At 29.5% G+C, this 19751-nt stretch overlaps 2 protein-coding genes across 2 annotated transcripts; both read right to left on the minus strand.

The window, feature by feature from the left end:
* Window positions 1-1398: 1398 nt before the first annotated feature.
* Window positions 1399-14805, minus strand: LOC133831467 (ABC transporter G family member 15-like). The gene is made up of 9 exons (XM_062261769.1): window positions 14436-14805; window positions 5780-5862; window positions 4742-5203; window positions 3725-3829; window positions 3494-3622; window positions 3105-3386; window positions 2737-3009; window positions 2031-2138; window positions 1399-1901 (listed from the first exon to the last, which is right to left on the minus strand). The coding sequence occupies exons 1-9, from the start codon at window positions 14728-14730 to the stop codon at window positions 1545-1547; spliced, it is 2094 nt and encodes a 697-aa protein (XP_062117753.1). The 5' UTR covers window positions 14731-14805; the 3' UTR covers window positions 1399-1544.
* LOC133829482 (uncharacterized) lies at window positions 7599-9125 on the minus strand. Its single transcript, XM_062259204.1, has 2 exons — window positions 8466-9125; window positions 7599-8383 (listed from the first exon to the last, which is right to left on the minus strand). Exons 1-2 carry the CDS (start codon window positions 8823-8825, stop codon window positions 7658-7660), a joined length of 1086 nt encoding a protein of 361 aa, XP_062115188.1. The 5' UTR covers window positions 8826-9125; the 3' UTR covers window positions 7599-7657.
* Window positions 14806-19751: the final 4946 nt, after the last annotated feature.

Raw genomic sequence — 19751 nt, forward strand, 5'->3', positions numbered from 1 at the left:
TTTCACTCGGGTGTCTGTTTGGAGTGATTTTTTTATTTTGGGTATTTTTCTCAAGATCTACACATTTGACATGCTCATATGCACATTTGTGAATTGTACCCCTTGTAAAAAAATACAAAAGTGCAAACATACCTTGTGTTTTAGAAATATTTTGGTATGTTTTCAAGTTTTAAACTTCCCAAATGTGCATATGAGCATGTCAAACGTGTAGATCTTGAAAAAATACCCAAAATAAAAAAAATCACCACAAACGGACACCCGAGTGAAAAATTATGTCTCTTACAAGAATCGCATCAAGCGCTATCAAGCCAATATCGAACCATTATCGAGCTAAGTCATTTTTTCATGAAAATCTTGATTTTGAAGGCCCCAACGAATGGTTGCTCGATAGTGCTCGATGGGGACTTCAAAATTAAGATTGGTCATGAAAAAATGACTTTGCTTGATGGTGGTTCTATGGTGGCTCGATGATCCTAGATGAGATTCTTGTAAGAGATATAATTTTTCACTTAGGTGTCTGTTTTGGGTATTTATTTTTTATTTTGGGTATGTTTTCATGATCTACATGTTTGACATGCTCATATGCACATTTGGGAAGTTTAAAACTTAAAAACATACCAAAAGATTTCTTAAACATGAGGTATGTTTGCATTTTTGTAGTTTTTTTTCAAGTGTTACACTTCACAAATGTGCATATTGGCATGACAAACATATAGATCTTGAAAAAATACCCAAAATAAAATAAAAAAAATCACCCTAAACGGACACCCGAGTGAAAAATTATGTCTCTTGCAAGAATTGCATCGAGCATCATCGAGCTACCATCGAGCAAATTCATTTTTTCATGAAAAATCACGATTTTGAAGGCCCCATTGAGCTGGCATCAAGTACCATCGAACCACCTTTGAGCAATGTCGATTTTCTGCAGATTTTAAAGTTTCAAATCTGAAAAAAAATCGCAAGAAAACCCAAAATTCATGTCTAAATCTGTTCAAAATACAGTATTTAGTGTCTTGAGTGAAAGAAACATCATTATATTTGAAAAAAAAAAATTACCCTTTAATTTCTACTCAAAGAATCATCAAAATGTATGTTTCTTTGGGTATATTGTGTTTATCTCTACAAGGTGGCTGAAGTTATGGAGATTTTTCTGGTGTTGGTGGTGGTGTCGCTGCCATGGGTGGTGGTGTTGTGAGGTGAGAGAGAATGAACGAAGAGAGAGGAAAGAGAGAAGTGAGAAGTGAGGGGAAAATAACAAAGGTATTTTGGGTAAAATGTCATTATTTTGAAATCTTTATTATATCTAGTATATTTTTTAATTAACACTCTCTATGATGCATAAAATTTGAAATTTCCTAACAAAATTATTTGCATGTAATATTACTTGCATACCTTGTAAGAGAAAATCTATGTCTAGCATTATGTTTCAAATCTTCTTTAGAAGATTTTGAATTATTTGCATGTAATATTACAAACATGTATATATTATTTTCAGCTAGGTTGATTAATTATTATAACCTAATACATCAAAGCAAAAAAGATGACTAACTGGGTCGCATTGGAGATGTAAGATCCAATTGAGAAGACAAGGAATAAAGAGTTTGGTTTCTGTTGGATACAGTAAAATGTTGAGTTAGTGATCTTGTCTTGGCAATTTGGTGGAACACTGTGTTGGCATATATCTTAGAGTGGAGTGATATGGTGTCTTTATATTTGAGGACCAAAAGAAATATTAGTCTATGTAATATTAACAAACACACCAGAGCCATCAAATCCCACCATTTGGAATGATCCAAAGGCATTCCAAACATTGTTTGGAGAAGTATTTCACCCTTCAGCTTTGGATCTCCAGCCACTAATGGATCGAATTCTATACCAATCATGTCATTCTTATACACGCCCTGATCCAATGAAAACTAATTAATTACAATTATACTTATTAAAAACTCTTTCATGTATATACAATTTAATATTTTATATTTATTATTCTAACATAATAAGAGTTGACACACATATATAATCAGTTGTACCTGTAATGCCCACGACGCAAAGCTGATATAAGACATTGGATAGCGCCAGAAGAACTTGGGAAGATCAGATATAGGTCTGAAGATTTCAGATGCCATCATCATAAACACCTACAAGGTTTCGATAGATCTCTTATCATTATTCATTTTAGTTTTAAAAACAAAAGAATTAATATCAAAACAAGTGGTAATGATTATGATTGATTATTATATATAGTTCCAAACATATATATAGCACAATTTTCCAATAGGGACTTAACTTTAAGCCCTACCAGTGGGGCTCTCACTGTTTCTCGACCCATAAACAGTTTTTGGCGCGATTTTTTTAATGACTGTGTATATTGTAGCTATTTAGAGCATCCTGCAAATTTTCAAAAAATTCTGAATAGTTTACAGTACCGAAAACTATATTCAAATATGATGCTTTCTCCGGGCATAAAAAAATTAGTCACGCGAGCAACAACATGTTTGAATTTAGTTTTTGGTACTGTAAACTATTCAGAATTTTCTGAAAATTTGCAGGATGCTCTAAATAGCTACAATATACACGATCATAAACAAAATCGTGCCAAAAACTATTCACGGGTCGAGAAACACTGAGAGTCCCACCGATAAAGCTTAAAGTTAAGCCGCTATAGAAGAATTTTCATTTATATTATATATATATGGTACATATTTATAGATAATATAATAGTGTATGCATACTTACAATTAGAGCAGTGCCAATCCCAATTCCCATGAGGACATTGGGAACCATAAATGCAACGAGCATCATCAGAGTTTCTATGACAGAAAGGCAGCAAAACAGATTGAGCACAAAATAGGAATAGTGAGAAAATCCAGGATGTAATTTCACCATTTCGTAGATGATTGTTCCAGTTGAGATGGCTGTCACCAACAAGAATGGGAATGATGCAACAAAATTTGATACCATTACTACCGCAGCTCCATAATGATTTTTTAACCTTTCACTGTTGTAAACCTACATTTTACCCCCCATTTCTTTTATTAGCTTCAATATTATTACCAAAATGTGCCAAAATATAATTATCAATAAGTTTGTTTAAAAAATTACACCTTGATCTCTTCTATGAAAGAAGGTAAGCCTCCATTGGATAAGTAAATCATGAAGCCATAAACAAAAGCCTGGCACTTGGCTCTGGCAATGATGTCCAAATAGGAAGTGTTGATTTTGTAGTTGATAATTCCAGTACATACAGACACACCCAAGTAGAATACCATCCTTAGCCAATAGTATCCCACATCTCTTCTCATGTTTACAAATGAACGATCTGTTAAAGTATACAATTGTTTCCACCAACTTGCTTTGCTCTTGTTTGTTAACACAATCACTTCTTCCTACAAAATTTACAAACATGAAATTTGATCATAATATGTATATGTATGTATTTTTATGTAACATGAAGTTTAAATATATGTTGTTGAATAGAAATTTGCATATGTACAGTTGAATTAATTTGTTGGATTCTGTCCCTTGTTAGTGTTGCGTATTCTGAATTATTATACTTGTGGATGAGAATTTCTTTTATTTCTTGTGTGGTCATTTTGGCCAGTGAACCTGACATGGTAAACCTCTGTGATTAATCAAACAAAAAAAGAGGTTAAACACTTCATATATATATATAATAACTGATGGAAAATATTCCAAACTACAAGAAATTGACAAAATTGACAACCGATTGTTGTGTAGATATATTGTCAAAGTCTGAATTAACACATCGAAGGAAGTGATCTGTAGGATTTGCTCTTGTAGGACATGGGAACCCGGCATCTGCAAAGAACTGTATATATATAGAATAGTAATATATTAATTTAATTTGGGAGTATATAGTAAAATAACTATAATTTTACAGTTATCTTGTACAATAATCTTTGTTTTAACATTTTTTTATAAAATGGTCTTTCAGACAACTGACACCTCTCGACACTCTATTGGAAATTCTCGACACCCCTTGTGTAGAGAATTCCAGACACTTTATCTAGATTCTAGACAAAAGAAATTGTATAGTTTTATTTTTATATTAATTTGTACAATATTCTTGTTTTGATAAAATTGTATTTGAGACAACCATAGATATTCGGTTGAAAAATAACCTTATTTTTAGGGTTTATACTTTTTTGAACCCTGTATTTTGTCTCATTACCTATTTGAACTCTGTATTTTGTCTAATTACCTATTTGGACCCTGTGTTTTGACAAATTACTTTTTGGACTATATATTTTGTAAAATTGTTAAAATAGAACCTTAAACTCGATTTTGGTCAATGATTTCTCAACTAAAATTACAAATAATTACCAAACTAACAATTCAGAACAAAAATAAAATCATTCTGCTTAAAAACTGTGTTGTTATATTTAATTTTTTCTTTATCAAAATTGAGTTTATAATTCTATTTTAACAATTTTACAAAACATAGGGTCCAAAAATTAATTTGTCAAAACACAAGGTTCAAACAGATAATGAGACAAAACACAAAATCCAAAAAAATATAAACATTTACTTTTATAGTTAATTTGTACACTAATCTTGGTTTGATAATTTTTTGTAAAATAATTTTTCAGGCACCTGACACCCCTCAACACTCTGTTAAAAATTCTCGACCACCGTGCATAGAAAATTCAAAAAATCTTATCGGAAATTTCTAACACCTTGTCTAGATTCGAGAACAAAAGAAATTGTATAGTTTTATTGCCTTGGCAGCCAATTTGGCATCTCCAAAATAAACAGCATCTCCACCAGAGAGGAGATACAGATCATCAAAGAGATCAAAGAGATAGCCACTTGGCTGGTGAATGGAGCAAACGACAATCCTACCGTGATGAGCTATGTTATTAAGTGTACAAACGACAAAGAAAGCAGAAGCACTGTCGAGCCCTGTGGTTGGCTCATCAAGAAGCATAATTTGGGGTTGTGTTAAGATCTCCAAACCTATGCTCAGCCTCTTCTTCTCTCCACCACTTATGCCTCTAAAATGCCAGTTTCCAATCTTGCCCTCAGCACAGTGTTGCAGACCCATTTCTTCTATTGTTTTCTCCACCAACTTCTCTATCTCTTCTTTGCTCATTTTGTTTGAAACCCTCAAATGAGCTGAGTATGTTATAGTTTCTCTTACTGTGAGAGTTCCCAAGAAGACATCCTCTTGGGTTAAATATGACTGAAAATATATAAGTAGTATTAATAATAATAATAAGACAAGAACTAACATTAATTATTATTAGTTGATTAAACTATATATTAAATATATTGTCCAACTGAATTGAATAAGTTGTTGAATATTATAGGTTATGTTTGGTAAAAATTTTGTTTTTGAATTTTTTAAACACAAAAATGGAAATATTATTTTTATTTTTGTTTTTTATTTTTAAAAAATAAAAATATGTTTGATAACTATTTTTGTTTTTTGTTTTTAAAAATAAAAAATAAAAAATTCGTTTGATAACTTTTATTTTTATGTTTTGTTTAGCAATATAAAATGAGGTGGTGATTTGAAAAAGAGAAGACAAAAAAACTAAAAGTTGAAAACAATTTAAAAAAATTTTGAAAGTTAAAATTTTCTATTTTCAAAATTTAATAAATTTTGTTTAAAATTTAAAAAAAATAAGAAATAAAAATAGAAGTACCAAACATCATTTTATATTTAATTGTCAAATTTTTAATTAATTAAATAAAAAACTGTTTTTTTTAATAGTTACCAAACAACACCGTAGTTGTAGCAAAATCTACTACTTACAATGCCTCCAAAATTTCGACTATTCTCTTTCTTTCCTTTAACATGAACACTGCCTATCATTCCAACGTTTGAAGATAGTCTTCCTGGTAAGATAAAAACACAAATCTCAAAAACACCATTCAATCATGAGATTTTTACATAAAATACTCAATGTCGTTAAAAAAAATATATATTTTTATGGTAAAATATATTTTTTCTTTCAATTTTAAGGTTTTAAGAATTTTTTATAATTTTACAATTTTGTCTTTTTTGTTAAGTTGTTTTAAAAAAAAATTATTATGTTTAGTTGTTCTGATATATGTATATTGATTTTTTATATTTTTAGTTTATTTTGGGTTGATCCAGTTAATTACTTTCAAGTTATTTTTTAGTTGTTTTCTCTAAAATCTTATTTTTGTAATTATGAAATTTTAAAAGTTGTATTTTTGAAAACATGAGTACGTATTTTTGAAAAAAAAATATAGAAACGGTAAAAAAAATAAAAATTAAACAAAAAAATATGTGTATACTTAAGAAAAAAAAATTTAATTATAATATTGTAAATAAATCATATTTATCCTACAAAAGCTAAACTCACAGAAATCACATTCTCAAGACTAATTAATATGTATTTTAGGCAACCTTTTGTTATTTTTATTTTGATGAAAATTTATTTATTAGAGTAAGTTTTAAGTTTCTTAAAAATATTTAATTATTTGAAGATAGAAGATATATGTGGAGATATGAGTATATGTAGTTATATTTAGGGGATTTTTGTTTTAAGTAGTTGAGTTGTTTTGGACAGTGTAGAGCGATTTAGGATGGAGGTAATATTAAACGTACAAAAATATTCACTTTATTTTTAAAATACATGTGAGACTCACAAAATTATTAATTTTACCCCCTTAAAATTTGAACCAAATATAAAAAGGGATTTAGATTCTCATTCCTATATTTACTTTACCCCATACCAAACATCCCCTTATAGTATAAATATTGTGTATTTTAGTTATATATGGTGTTGTGTGATGGTGTGTGAATTAAAAAAATAATGTTAAAATTTGATACTTTAGGATGATCAACACCAAATAAAGTGATATTATGATTGTTTAACGGTATTTTATAATATTTATTAAATTTAATTATATATATTATACCAATAGTGATACAACACCGTGGTGTTGGTAGACATCATAAATACTCCATACCAATTTTCTTAAAAGAAAGAGATAAGTTAGGATGATTTCTGTACGATAGGATAAAATGGTAACTTTATGAGAAAGTGATGTGTTGCCGTGAGTGGTATTATTATTGTATAAAGAAGGGAAAAGCTTCGACAAAAAGATACTATAGCACTTAGGCCATCTCCAATCCCACTCCATTACGGCAATATATGCCGTGGAGAGTAAAAATCTCTCTCCAACCCAACTCCAAATGTACATGCATTTACCAGTTGATGAACAGTGACACGGCATATATGCCGTGCACTGTTCACACGGTATATATATATATATATATTTTTTATTAAAATAAACATATTTATATCATATATATATATATATTTATATATATAAACATGTGAGTATTATTTGGGTTTATATTTTATGTTGGGTTTTTTAAATTATAAATACACATATAATTTAATTTTTTAAATAAAATTTCAAATATTTCATAATTAATTTTTTATATAATCTATTTTAATTTGTGTGAAAATTCTTACTCTACACTATAAGAAAATAAAATTAACATTGAAATTGATTAAATATACAAAAGATAATTAAAATATTTCAAACTTACATTCTAATATTAAAATCAAATACACCAAACATAAAATGGAAAACAATATAAATATATATATATATAGAACACAAGACAAACTAAGACATACTTCTAATAATTTTAAAAATTATTCCCAGTTCCGCCAAGATAGTCATAATATTGACTATAATCTTGTGAAGGATTTTGAGATCGTTGATGTTCATCTTCAGCTCCTTCTCTGTGTTCTTCTTCATATTGAGATCTTTGGAACTGAGATGCTCGATATTGAGATCCCTGATATTGAGATCCTTCTCCTTGTTCTCCATGTTCGGATGTTTGTGCTCTTGATCTATAAATTTTTCTCCTTTCGCTTTGAATAAATTGGCGAAACTCTGGATCGGATATAGAATTCATATCCATAAATAAAATTTTATTCTCTTCTCTCATTCTAGCCACATCAACCTTTTGTCTCAGAAGTTCATTTCTTTCAAAGTTACCCTTTTCTATAACGTTAACAAGTTTTTGACTTTGTTCCATTAATTTCTTAAATTGTTCATCACTTTTTTGTTTTCCTTTTGCTTTTTTCACACCGATAGGTCTTTTAGATAAATTAATAGGAACTTCCTCCTCATTCATATTAAGATCAAATGAACTCATACCGGTGGGTGCTGATGTCGGTGATTCGAAGCCAGAAGAACAAGATTGGGGGGAATTGAAACTACGACGTTGTTGTTGGAATCTAGCTGGTGAATTGGTGTTGTCATTTGTAAATTTCTCACAATCTTTAAGAATAGACCACACATGAGCAAATTTGAACCCTCTTATGTACTTTGGATCTTGTGCTAATAGCATCTTCGCTTGATTTAACTATTGAATAATAAATAAATATTGTCAATAAAATTAAAAATAAGTTACTAACTAAAAATAAACTATAACAATATATACTCACAATATCTTCTTGAGAAGCACCACTTGGATTTTTATTTTCAATTTGGTTGACGCATCCCCTCAATTTTGAAATTGCCGCAAGAATGGTCGTCATTCGAGTTTGCAAAGATCTTCTCGGTCGAGGTTGACTACTAAACTGCCCAGAGTGATATGCTAATTCAACTCTTGCCCACATCTGATCTCTGGATTGGTTAATTCCTATGATTGGATTTTGAGAAATGTCAAGATACACATGACACAAGTGCACATCTTCTTCAATTGAGTATGAAGAAGTTCGAATTGAAGTCATTTTGAAAGAGAAAGAAGTTGGTTTAGAACTATGTTGAAGAGGTGTGGTCATCTTATGTGAAAAATATGTCATTATATAGGGATGTTGAAGGTAGATTTCTTAAGACAAAATAATTTGAAATCTGAAGACAAAATACGATGTGACAATACAATGCTACGGGTATCTTTTCTGAAGACAAAATATGATGTGACAATACAATGCTACGGGTATCTTTTCTTAAGACAAAATAATTTGAAATCTGAAGACAAAATATGATGTGACAATACAATGCTACGGGTATCTTTTCTTAAGACAAAATAATTTGAAATCTGAAGACAAAATACGATGTGACAATACAATGTTATGAGTATCTTTTCTTAAGACAAAATAATTTGAAATCTGAAGATAGTGAATATCTACACTATAAAACATTGGCTTAATGTAGACCAACTACACATAGGACTAAAGATGAATTCTCATTATGGTAGTTCATCTTATTTGGCATCGTCTTCTTCTTCTTCAGATGATGATGATTATTATGATGATCTAGAAAAACAAGTGGTATGTCAAATTACTGCTAACAACAATTTTTGCATCGCTCAACATCAAAATAACGAAGGGTCACACAGGGGCTCAATTCCTGGTCATATAGTAGTCAACCGTGACCGAGAAAATGCTGATCGCAATCTCTTCAACGACTATATTGCAGAGAACCCTCGATTTTCTGCCTCGATGTTTCGCCGAAGATTCCGAATGGGTCGTGCTTTATTCCTTCATATTTATGATGTTGTACAAAGGCATGACAATTACTTCGTCCAACGAAGAGATGGACTCGGTAAGCTTGGGTTATCGGGTCTACAAAAAGTAACAGCCGTATTTCGAATGTTGGCATATGGTGTACCGGCAGATGCTACCGACGAGTACATCAAAATAGGAGAATCTACTGCTTTGGAAAGTTTGAAACGATTTTGTCGTGCTGTTGTCGAGGTCTTTGGAGCCCGCTATCTCCGATCACCTAACGCTGATGATGTTGCAAGGCTACTACACATTGGTGAAAGTCGAGGTTTTCCAGGAATGTTGGGTAGTTTAGATTGTATGCATTGGAAATGGAAAAATTGTCCTACGGCTTGGGGAGGACAATACGCTGGTCGTAGTGGATCTCCGACTATTATTCTTGAAGCTGTAGCTGACTATGATCTTTGGATATGGCATGCATATTTTGGTCTACCTGGATCTAACAATGATATTAACGTGTTGGAGGCGTCCCATCTTTTTGCTGATCTTGCTGCGGGTGTTTCTCCACCCGCTAATTATGTCATTAAAGGGAAAGAGTATAATATGGGTTATTATTTAGCTGACGGTATATATCCAAAATGGTCTACTATCGTTCAAACCATTCGTGAGCCACGTGACCCGAAGAAACAATTTTTTGCTCGAAAACAAGAAGCATGTAGAAAAGATGTAGAACGTGCGTTTGGAGTATTACAATCAAGATTTGCCATTGTGGCAGGACCATCGCGTCTATGGAATAAGAGGATATTACATGATATAATGACTTCATGTATTATTATGCATAATATGATAATAGAAGATGAACGTGACTTTAATGCACCCATTGAAGAACGGTTCGAAGTGCCAGATCCAGAAGTTGAGATGGTGGGTAATGACGATGCTCGATTTCAAGAATTTCTAGCTCGACATAGAAAAATCAAAGATAAGGATGCTCACATTGCACTTCGAAATGCATTAATTGAACACTTGTGGGACGAATATAGTATCGGAAAATTAGTTTAATTTAATTAATATTTCAAGAGTGTGTTATGTTTTAGGGTTAATTGAATATATTTTATTTTAGTAGTGTAATATTTAAATAGGAAAATGTAATGTGTTATTATAATTTTCAAGTTTTAATATTTATGAAATAAGTTTCATGTAATTAATAATGACATTTTTACTTAATTGATTAATTAAATAAATAAATGATAAAATAATAAAATAATAAAAAGAATATTATATTTTTATTAAAAAATAATATAATAATAAATAATATATTTTTTGGTGTAATTTTTGATGTTGTGATTGGAATAGAAAAAAAATATGGTGTTAAGATTCTTTAGTTTTGGTGTTGGTGCAACACCATAATAGGGTAATGGGTTGGAGATGGCCTTAGAGGGAAGAAAAAAAATACTTTAGAAGAATCAAGAGAACCAAAAGTGTTTCTTTTTGAGGTAGTTGGAGCACTATTTTTAGACATATGTAAGATTTAAATATATTATATTTGACACAATATTATTTTATATTATAATTTAGTGCACAATCTTTTTTTTTTTGCTTAACAATTTAGTGCACAATCTTATGTTAACATGGTTATCATTAATGATCAATTAATATTTATTAAAAATAGAAAATTTACTCATTTGCTATCTTTGGTTTTGCAAAGCATCATTCTAGTACCATTTATTTTCAATAATACTTATATGGTACCCCGTAATTTGAAAACATAGATATTTGGTATCCTAATTGATAAAATTTTGTCAATATGACCAAATTGTTAGCTGTTATATATAATTTTTAGCTCGTATGATTGAGAATAATTTGATTAAAGTGGTAAAATTTTATTAATTAAATTTGAGTTTAGAGTACCAAATATGTACAATTTTAAAATACAAGGTACCAAATATGTATGATTTTAAAATACAGAGTATCAAATATGTATGATTTTAAAATACAAAGTACCAAATGAACATTATTTGTAAACACAGGGTGCCAAGATGATACTACAGGGTACAAAATGGTTACCTACCCTTAAAAATATCTGTTTTTTTTTTTTTTTTCAATTCTAATTTTTTTATTATCTAATAATAATATGGTAATTGAAAAAAAAAATTATTATTAAGTCAAATTTAGCTCAATTTTTATATGCATTAAATTTTACACAAATTTTAACACATCATTAAAACAGCTATTTAAAAAAAAATTAAAATACAATCACTTATTTAGAACTTTTATTAATGATACTCTTAAATGAGATGTATCGTAGGATAGAGAATAATTTAACAAGAATATGTGATCTTCAATATTACTTTATTTTATTTTTTAATATTGTTTTAAGTTTGGATTTTATCTATGCATGTTGTTTTTGTATCAATTATTATATACTGTCAAATTGGTGTCAAAATAATCATAATTCAACACGTGTAATCTTTACTCGTATTATTATATTTGATATTTTAATAAAATATGAACGGTAACTAATGTCTAACTCTAAATTAAACCAATCGAATTTTTTTAAAACGTTAACTATAGTAAATTTTTTATGTAACCAAAAGAAGTCCTACGGTGAACCTCTTACTTCAATATCTTAATCAATCTGTATTTTTAAAAATATATGTTGGAGTGTTTTTTCTAAAAAAAATTCACGACGGTATTTGTTGTAGTTACAACATAATTTCTACAAAATTTTTAAAAATTTTAAATAAATTACAATGTCAAAAATAAAATTCTTAATATTTCTTGATATTCTGGTTTACCACACGTCTTCGAAAAAATACAAACATATTTCCGGCAAAGTATTTAGAATTAATTTTTTGAAAATTTGTAAATTCAACTAACACCATCGTAAAAAACCTAGGGCATGTATTTTCGAAGGCTAAGGTTAACCAATATGATGAAATAAGAGGTTGTTGTAAACACTCCTCATTCTCTTATATAATATATATTGTCATATTTTTCCCCTCAAAATATATTTAAAGTTAAAACTAAAACTAAATTTAAAGGAGATTAATCAAGTGATCTCAAATGGATATTTTTTATCTTTTAATTAATTTAAACAATTTTAATTTAGAAAAATAACAATCTCTATTATTAAAGCCAAATTCAAATTTTAAAACACATTGCAAAATAAACGACAATAAAAAACCCTTCATGGATTACCGATTACAACAGAATTCAATAATATATAAGAATTTAAATTTGTGCAGTAAACTTACTAAAAAAACAATTCTGAAGATATCATTAAAAAAATAACACTATTAGTAATATATATAGGTATATAACCAAACAAATAGATATATCTTAAATTTAATCTAAAACATTAACAAGAAATAATAATATTAATTAGTTGTAAAAATTTATTAAAATCTTAGTTTTTAAATTGAAATTGCCAATGAGAGACAATTTCTATGGAGGAGTTCTTTTAAATTTGTTTTTAGTTTTAACTTTAAATGAAATTTAGATTGAAGAAATGATGGTGGGTGGTCTAAATTTTAGACAAATACTATTCTAAAAAAAATTATCAAAATTAAGCAAAATTGTCAAATAATTTCAAATATCATTTTCACTAATTACTTCTTTATGAAAGAGAATAAAAGGATCGGAAAAGTTTCATTTTAATTACATAACAAAAATTAATATAGTTAACGTTTTAAAAAAATTCGATTAGTTTACTTTAGACATTAATTACTGGTCAATGGTCATATTTTGTAAAAATATCAAATATAATAATATAAGTAAAGATTACACGTGTTGATAATGATTGTCTAGACAATAATTTAAGACAGTATTTGACAGCACATTTCAGTCCTTTAAATTATTAATAAATATTGACTTTTCTAGTCATTATTACTCGTCAGTGTAGTGTATTAAACATGTCTCTCTATCTATCTAACTATATCTCTCAGTGCTTTCTCCTATAATTTTCTCTTTCCTGATATTTTTCAATCTTTTTACTCTCCTGTTTTTTCATTTTCCTCATTTTTTATCACTTTTTGTTTTATGATTTATTTAATATATCTTTCATTGTATAATTTTTTTATAAGTTTAGCTGCTTTTTTTTTTCCTAAATATATTTATAAGTTTATAAGTTTTTTAGACCTTGTGTTTTGTCTCATTATTTGTTTGGACCCTATGTTTTGACAAATTATTTTTGGACTTTGTATTTTGTAAAATTATTTAAATAGACTCATAAACCTTATTTTGATTAACAAAAAATTGAGTATAACAACACAGTTCTTAGGCAGAATGACTATATTTTTGTTCTGAGTTGTTAGTTTGATGAATTGTTTGTAATTTTAGTTCAAAAAACTTTGATCAAAATCGGGTTTAGGAATCTATTTGAACTATTTTAGAAAACACAGAGTCTAAAAAATAATTTGTCAAAACATAGGGTCCAAACAGGTAATGAGACAAAAGATAAGATATAAAAAAGTATAAACCTTATATTTATTAATTTTTTTAAATTTCAGATAATTATTTTTCGAAATTATTAACCAAATACTTTTTTGTGTTTTAAAATCAGTAAAAAATATCTCATTTCTTAAAAAATAAATATAACTTTGATAACAAAAAATGAAAAAAAAATCTACATATATATATAAATCTTTAAACAAAAAAATAGGAAGTTTACTTTGAAGGGTTTTTTTAGTTTAATAAGAAAACAATTACCAAAAACAAAGAGGAAGTCAAATAAGTTATGTTGATAGCTAATTTATAGAAAGTACAATTGGCTCTTTATTTTGTTACTGGCTATTTATAGAAAGTAAAATTGGCTAAGCTCCAAAATCATAATAAAATTGGCTATATATCTAAAAAGAAATTGACAAGCAGCTTGAAGAGACTTATTAGAACCTAATATATATTACTACAAGAAAAACAAGTGTATATAAAAGAAGAAACTAATATATATCTATTGAAGAAAAAACATACCAGAAAAAGCATCAAGTAGGGTGGATTTGCCAGAACCAGAAGGACCCATGAGAGCCATAATCCTATTGGGTTTGGCATAACCACAGAGCTGGTTTAGTACTTTTCTTCCTTTGGTGTTACTCTTCAACACCACTGTTATGTCTTCCCATACCAAATAAGGCCCTTCATCATCATCATCATCATCTGCTATCACCTTCTTCACATTATTCTTCTTCATCTCTTTTCCTTCCATTGAAATGACCACATCATCATACTCATCATCTTCATATTTTTCCATTCTTATTCCATCTCCCATATTCTTCCCCCACCTTTCTCTCTCTATATATAAATATATATATAGTTGTTAAAACTAATAATGTGCTGTATACAAGTGAAGTTGGTCCTTCTATCTTACTAGTAACTATAAATATAGGTTGTCTCTGCATTTTTTTCCAACTTTAATAAAAACTACCTTAATAAAAACTACCGAGAAAAGAATTAAATGACTATCAAATATCACATTGAATACGCACAAAAAAAAAATACTATGTTATTGCAATTCTTTTAAAAATCGCAGTGAAAAGTATGATATTTCACTATAGTCGATTACACTGTAGTTCCCATTACTTTTGAAAAGGGTAAATAGTACTTGGGGTCCCCAAGCTTTACCACTTGTATCACTTAGGTCATCAACCTTTATTTTGTAGCAATTAGATCACAACTTTTATTTTTAGGCTCACATTGGTCCCCAAAGTTATATTTTATTAAACAAATTCTAATTTCTAAGGGTAAGATAGGATTTTAACAAAAAAAAATATAGCACCCATTTTCTCTCTTTAAACACTTCTTAATTTTTACCAAATATATTATTTTAGTAATTGACTTAAATATTCTCTTGAAATACTACGAAATAATAATAATTTTTTTTACATATTTTAAATTTTAGAAGCATGAAATTTAATAAGGGTGTTGCTATATATAACATCAATTTTTTCTCACTACACACATTTTTATTGAAACTCATAAATTTAAAAAAAAAATCACTTTAAATAAAAATGCTAGTAGTGAGTAAAAAAATGATGTTATAGATAGAATCATCCTTAATATTATTAATACTTCTAAAATGTAAAGTAAAAAAAATATTAAAAATAATAAAATAATTAATATATAAGTGATATTAAATATTTTAAAAGTATAATAGGAAATAAATTTTTAATATTTGATAAAATTATTTAAGTTAATTTACCAAAATAATATATTTCGTAATAATTATGCAATTTGGTTAAAAAGAAAAAACAAATGAATGCTACATTTTTTTTAAAAAATCTCACTTTACCCTTATAAATTAGGTTTTATTTAATAAAATATAAAATTAGAGACCTATATGAATCAAAATATAAAAGTTGTGGATCTAATTACTACAAAAAAAATAAAAAACATAAGTGATACAAGTAATAAAGTTTAGAGACTCCAAATAATATTTACCCTTTAAAACACAACACATTAGTATATTAAAGAAAAAAGACGCAAAAAAAAATGTCTAATTTTGTCCCAGTCATTTTTTATACATGATTGAGCATATAGATACATCAGTTTTGCATTTGTGATATCATTTAAGGAAAGTTTTTTTAAATGTGACACGTGGTTTTGGCAACGACAAAAGGCATTATCAACAAAATAGACTATTAGTACCAAATATATGATTTAGTTTTCCAACACATTCCAACCTCTCCAAACATCTATTAATGAGAAAAATTGTGCAATATTAATTTTTATGCAATCAATTTATAAATAAATAAATAAACTTCTATGCTATGCAGTGAATATGAATCCAGCAAAAAAAAAATCAACGGTGTCAGAAATTGAACTGCCGTTTTTAATTTTTTTAGTGGCTTTGTTGCTTTCTTTTGTTTCAAAATTAAAACTGCATTTAATCTATCAACCTACCTAAAAATATATATATAAATGGAAAAAGAAAACTATGACTATTATCCTTCCACCTAATTGTGATATATCTCTTTTACTATGTAAAAATAATGTGTAATATGTTCGTTTAATTTTAAAGTTATAAATATGTTTATTTAAATATGTATTTATTTTTATTATTTTTTAATTATTATATAAATTTCAAATAAATAAACAATATCATAAAAATAATTAAAATATGTTTAATATAATATATGACATAAATGTATTAAAAAATTATGGCAAAACATTGTCTATGATTTTAATAAAACCCAAAACCCAATTCACTTTTTTTCTTCAATATATAATAGAATGAATTACAGTTTTATAGTATATATAAATATTTATATCAATAATCTCTACATATATGATATCTAAACACAACATTGATATATATTCACATAGCTACATGACATATATATAAATTACAATAATATTTAAAAAGAAATTGATAATAGAATAAAATAAGAATAAAAAAAGTCATAGTGTAGAGTAATATACATGCATCAACTATTTTTATTTTTTAATGTAACTCACAATATCTTTTGGTGAATTTGATGAAGAAAAAGAGCTTCAATCATATTAATATTATACATGGATTTTAAATTTAAGTTTGTTACTAGTTTTTTTTTTTTTTTTAAAGAAGTTTGTTTCTAGTTGATAGTAAATTATATTATGTTATATATTTAATATGATATTATTGTAATACGTGAAGTTTAAGTTTAATTAAATTTTATTGAAGTTATAAAACGTATGGTTTTATTATTTTTAAATAATTGTCATTGTAAAATATCTCAAAAATATCCTATTTTAATTTGTTTAATTAATTATTTATTTAATTTGAATTAAGTTTAAATCATATTTACAATCTACCGTTAAATATAAGAATATTCTGTTATATATAAGAATATTCCGTTAAAGTTAACGAAAAATAATAAAAAACCGTTAAAATTAAGAATTTTCGTTATCTACATATTTATTATATTGAAGAGATAAAAAGTGTGTAAATAACGGAAATTCTTGGTTTAACGATTTTTTTTCCCGTTAACTTTAACAGAATATTCTTATATTTAACAGTAGATTGTAAACATGACTTAAACTTAAATAAAATTAAATAATTAATTAATTAAACAAATTAAAATAAGATATTTTATTTATAACTTAAATAAAATTTAATTAAACTTAAACTTCACGTATTAGTAGTAGTAGTAGTATGATTAGATTCCGTGGATTTTGGTTCAAGTCGGGACTTAGTTGGAAACTCATAGCAATAGTTATGAATTTTATAAGTTTAACCTATAGTTTAAGAATATTAATTATAACATAAGGTTTGATTAATATTGCTGGTCCTAGGTATATTATTTATTATAACATAAGGTTTAGATAGAGCCAATAAGAATATGACACTTGTCATAAGTGTAACGACCCGAATTTGCTAATCGAGCTTAGGGCCTTGATTAGTGTGCCTGGAGGGCAATAAATGATTTAATATGCTTATATGTGGATTTATGTGAATATATGATAACGATGCATGTTTAGTTGAGTTAAATGTGCATGTGGGCCCCGTCTGGATATTAGGGGCATAAATGTGATAAATGAGATATATATGCGATATGTCTGTGCAGCACGGTCCGAGCCAGTCCTGGGGAGCGGTTAGTCGGAAGGTCACAACAAGGTTGAGATTCGGACTCGGGGCGAGTCGAGGGGTAATTTGGGTACTAGGTGTGCTATGGGATTATCGGGATATGAAAATAAATATCTTGAGATATATTTGAGGATAGAATGTCTAGGAGGGAATACTGTGGAAATTTACCATTTTGCCCTCAAGGACGTTTTGGTACCCCGAACCTTGAGGTAACCACATAAACATGAGTTGAATAAGAAAAACTTTAGAACTATACAGAACACTTAAGGAACCGACTCATTCTTTCTCTCTAAGCAAGTGGATATCTTCTATTTGGGGGCTTAAGGAGAACTTGGAGGAATTGGCTAGAAACTAGAAGGATTTCAGCTGAGAAATCTTGGGAGTTTGGAGCTTGAGGATTAAGGATCAACTTCAGGGATTGAATTCAGCAAGGGGTAAGCTTTAATTATAAGTTTATGCTTAGATTTGCTGCTGGTTTGTAAGAGTTTGCATGTTGGATAAGTCTGTTCTGTCTTAAGTGTTTTAGCTGAGCTTTGGAGTAGGATTCAATGGGGTTTTGATGTGGATATTGAGCTGGAATGTAAGTGTTAATTATCTAGGTTTGTTAGATAAGTTTTAAGTGAGTTAGCTTGAGGAAAATGCAGGGAAGAAAATGGGAAATTCTGGGTTTGGAGGTGAGGGTCGCGGCCCTAGGAGGGGCGCGCCGCGGCCCGTGTGCGCGCGCGGCCGAGTGTGGCCGAGGAGTTCATGCGCGCCACGGCGCTTGGTGTGCGCGTCGCGGCCCGTGTGTGTTGCAGGGGTGTGCTAGCCTCTGTTTTGAGGCTAGCCGCGGCTGTTGAGGGTGGGGTCGCGGCTCTTAGTGCTAGTCTGCATTTTTAAGGGTGTTTAAGCTTGGGAATTCAATGGTTAAGGCTCGGGATGGATTTTATCACCTGGATTGATAGAATTCAAGGTCCCGGAGGTTAGGGTTATGGCTCAAAGTTATTTATTGGATTAGAACTTGATGGATGGATGTTGTTAATGTGTTGTGACTAGGGTTCGGAGAGGCTCAAGTTAGAGGAGTGTGCTCGGGACATCGGTGCTCGGAGAGCTCGGGACTCAAGTAAGAAAACCCTTGTTCCCATAGAGCTAGTGTGCAGGGCTGAGCCCAATATGTTTGAATAGAATTGGTATGCAGGGCTGAGCCCAATATGTTAGAACTGCGGGACGTAGCCCTTTAACTGAATATCCTAGAATTATGTACTTGCTTGTTGTGCTATGTATGTTATGATGTGAATGATCGGCAAGAGCCGGGAACGGTGTAGGCCGAGAACGGCGAAGGGCCGGGAACGGCGTTGTGCACGTTGAGTGCAAGGCCGAGAACGGCAAGGGGCCGGGAGCAGCGTTGAGCACGTGGAGTGCGAGTTGCCAGGGCGAGTCCCTAAAAGGATACCTGGGACATCCTCACGGTGTGGTCTGCGAACCCAGGGCTTGGTAAACGCCTGGGACGGCTAGGCCGTATGTGTTTAGCCCATTGGTGGCCTACTTATATGCTTGATATATGTGTTGCATATGTTATCTGTTTGTGGGTTTTCTTGCTGGGCTTCGGCTCACAGATGCTCTGTGGTGCAGGTAAGGGTAAAGAGAAGGCCAACCAACCATAAGTGTAGCAGGCGTGAGGCGGCGTGTACATGTTTGGTCAGCCTGGCTGCCACAGCCAGAGGGATTTTGGGAGATGCTTGTAAATG

The sequence above is a fragment of the Humulus lupulus genome, chromosome 4 (assembly GCF_963169125.1).
Source record: "Humulus lupulus chromosome 4, drHumLupu1.1, whole genome shotgun sequence".
Taxonomy (NCBI): domain Eukaryota; kingdom Viridiplantae; phylum Streptophyta; class Magnoliopsida; order Rosales; family Cannabaceae; genus Humulus; species Humulus lupulus.